The following is a 3,031-nucleotide window of genomic DNA, read 5'->3' on the forward strand; positions in this document are numbered from 1 at the left end:
GGCTTGTAGGAAGCGAAGGGAGGAGTCACCACTCGGGGAAGAAGACCGGAGCGAAGACCACTTGAGGGGAAGAAGGAAGATTCTGAAGTGATTGATTTATCGGAGCTTACACTACTCTCACTACCTAGTCTGCATCCAATCGTTGGGGTCATCCAATCACCAACACTCTGCACTCGTCCAATCATCCTACTCGTCTAATCACTAGTGGCGTAATCAACGTATCATAATCATCGCGGGATCGTGTTGGACAGGTTCGGGAACCGGTATATACCGTCAGGAACCGGTAACCCTCAATAGGGCAGGCACGAAACTGAACCAACTAGCACTGCCACAAGTATTAGCGCCAGCAAAAAAGGATGTTGTCAAAGTCCAATAAAGTTGTTTCGCAGACGAGTAGAGCTACAAAAATGAATGGTATCTCAGATAACTCGTCTAACCAGTTTTTTTTTTCTTCATTTTCTTCTTTTTAGTTTTCTAACGCAGTTATGGATCAGCCCTCACTTTGTTGCACCTGATATTCTAGCACAATTCAAGATGGTTGATGCTAAAATTAAAATCAAACCTTACGTCGCTCGTACGATATCTATCCTATAGCCGCAAAAAAGCTGACAGCACTGATATCTACATCGACCTGAGTAAATCAGGATATACTTCACAAAGCCGACACCTCTGCGGTCGAAGTATAATTGCTTGGAAGACGATGTGGGGGTGGGAATTGACGGGCTCGGTGTCTATTCTGTCGAGACGTTGGAGACAATGGTAAAATTGCACAAGGGGATGAAGGTGGTTACACTTGTGAGAAAACTGTCACTTGGATTAACTCAATTGATTTTGCACTTTCTCTACCTTCGTGAGTCCAGGACAAGCAGATGCCAGCTTTGCTGGCAAAGCTCAAACCCACCCATCTCGTCTCGTTACGGGTGTGCACTTAATTCTATACACAAGTCGATCAATTCAGCTGATTAGACTGTGCATGTTTCCGTTTTTGATTCAGGCTGAAGTGCTAAATAAATATTGTCAGCAGACCCAAGTCGATGAAGTTACAATTAGCGTCGTAATGGGCAAGCTGTTTAAGATGAGGAAGAACGCCATGGTGACTGATCCCGGCGCCATAGAGCCTGACGTTAGCGCACTCACGGTAGCGTCACTGACTGAACTAGAGTGCAGAACTATGACGGATCCGCTTTCAAGTATGTATGTCCTATGGTGCCGACATACGGGGTTACGGCGTATACGATGACCACGGATCAAATGATGACACGATCTGCCTCCTCCAATCAGACTAAATAACGCGTAGCATAACTAAATCAAAACCTACAAATAAACCGAGGCGTGATGTCGTCTCATACCACCCGCTCCACAGCCAACCGAAATTGGTTTTAGATCGCATTGTTGCGTTGCCCTTCCCTTTGCATAGGCTCCATTTCCTTCCTAGTCCGTTACTTGCCAGCAAAGCTTGCGAGTGTGCTATATTGAATTTTTTCAACGTGTCATCGCGATCCTAGCCAAGTCTCCTCCTCTGCGACTTGCTATTGCTGTTGGAGACCCACCGCTCTCGTTGCTCTTGAAGAATCGCTTGTAGCAATTCTTGACTTCGTGAAGGACATCCATAGTAGAGTAGTAAGTAGTAGTAAACGTGTTCTCGCGTTCATTACTCTAGGGTCGTCCATAGTAGAACCTCCGTTGAAAATCCTAAACACCAGCACTAGCAACGTTAATCACTAAAGATGTCTCGGAATGTCCAGCCAAATATTGATTTAGTATTAATATTTGCACTAATCCATTCAAGGTGCTCGCGTGGCCCAATGGATACGGCGCTGCCCTCCTAAGGCAGAGATTGCGGGTTCAAGTCCCGCCGTGAGTAAAATTTGTTAGTTGCGTTTTTGCTCTCCATACATCCGTTGATTTTTGCTAAGGCCATGGCGAGATTGGTCGCTTGACTCAGGGTACGTTGATCAACAACAGTGAGGTGGAATACTTTGCGATGACATGACTAATAGTTATACCGTTTTGCTAACCCCCAGCGACTATTGTCGCCAATAACGCGGCGGCAAACATTGTAGAGTATTCCCGACGTCGAATATTTGGTGCGAGAAACTAGAAGATTCGACTATTTAAATTATCTCGTTTACCGTTACCAAGCACCGGTGGAGATTCATGACCGATCAACGTTAAAGTTTTATGCTATTTCCTATCCTGTGGCATGCTCTCAACCTACAATCTCCTTGTGCGAGCAATTCATCTTTCGTAAGCACTCACTCACTCACTCACTCACTCACTCACTCACTCACTCACTCACTCACTCACTTATTCATTCATTCACTCACTCATTCACTCATTCATTCCCTCTCACCGACTAACTACATGTAACTAACTAACTAACTAACTGACTATGAGAAATCCTGTTTTGGGGCCGTTGCTTTGTTACTTAACGTTATTTTGAAAAGTAACCATATTTTGTAAAATCTTAATGTGTGCATTATAGTCAATGTGTATCCTCTAGCCGATATGTATCCTGACTGGTTTCTATGACTTATCATTCTATTCCAACTTCAGCCAATGTTTCGATGAAGGCGTTAGCTTTCTGCCGCTTCAGTCCCTCTCGCGTGTCCTCACGTTGTGGTAAGGCTATGATTATGGATGTTAGACTGTGCGTGTTCAATTCGGCAATATACTAATTTACTAATATATAATCGATATGATACGAATAATATATAGGATACATTTAATACACTTTGTTTCAAACATACAAATCACAATTGGTAATAAGCTGCTGTGTGGTTGAGCAGTCATTCTGAAACCGACCAGAAGCAATCAACTAAGAAGTGGCCGCAATGGCGTTGGGCAAGTGTGCTGGGGTTACAGTGCACGCGAAAAGTATAGACCAAAAAGCGTTTTTAATTAGAATTTTCTTTAATTGCGAACTATTAACCCTTTCGCGAACGGGTACTTTTGACCTGGCTATATTATAGTATAGAAGGTCAAGTCATTAGGCCATCAAAGGGGGCATTTTGCCCCCTTTCATAAACTA

General features: G+C 43.7%; 1 protein-coding gene and 1 non-coding gene across 2 annotated transcripts; both read left to right on the forward strand.

The window, feature by feature from the left end:
• The first annotated feature begins 1,791 nt into the window (after positions 1 to 1,791).
• Positions 1,792 to 1,864, forward strand: PPTG_20558. Its single transcript has one exon. It is a non-coding gene; the product is annotated as a tRNA-Arg (tRNA).
• Positions 1,865 to 2,203: 339 nt separating this feature from the next.
• On the forward strand, positions 2,204 to 2,883 carry PPTG_23170 (hypothetical protein; the record flags this gene model as incomplete). The annotated part of the gene is made up of 3 exons (XM_008908824.1): positions 2,204 to 2,247; positions 2,557 to 2,622; positions 2,790 to 2,883. The coding sequence occupies 3 exons, from the start codon at positions 2,204 to 2,206 to the stop codon at positions 2,881 to 2,883; spliced, it is 204 nt and encodes a 67-aa protein (XP_008907072.1).
• Positions 2,884 to 3,031: the final 148 nt, after the last annotated feature.

The sequence above is a fragment of the Phytophthora parasitica genome (genome assembly GCF_000247585.1).
Source record: "Phytophthora parasitica INRA-310 unplaced genomic scaffold supercont2.31, whole genome shotgun sequence".
NCBI lineage: Eukaryota > Oomycota > Peronosporomycetes > Peronosporales > Peronosporaceae > Phytophthora > Phytophthora nicotianae.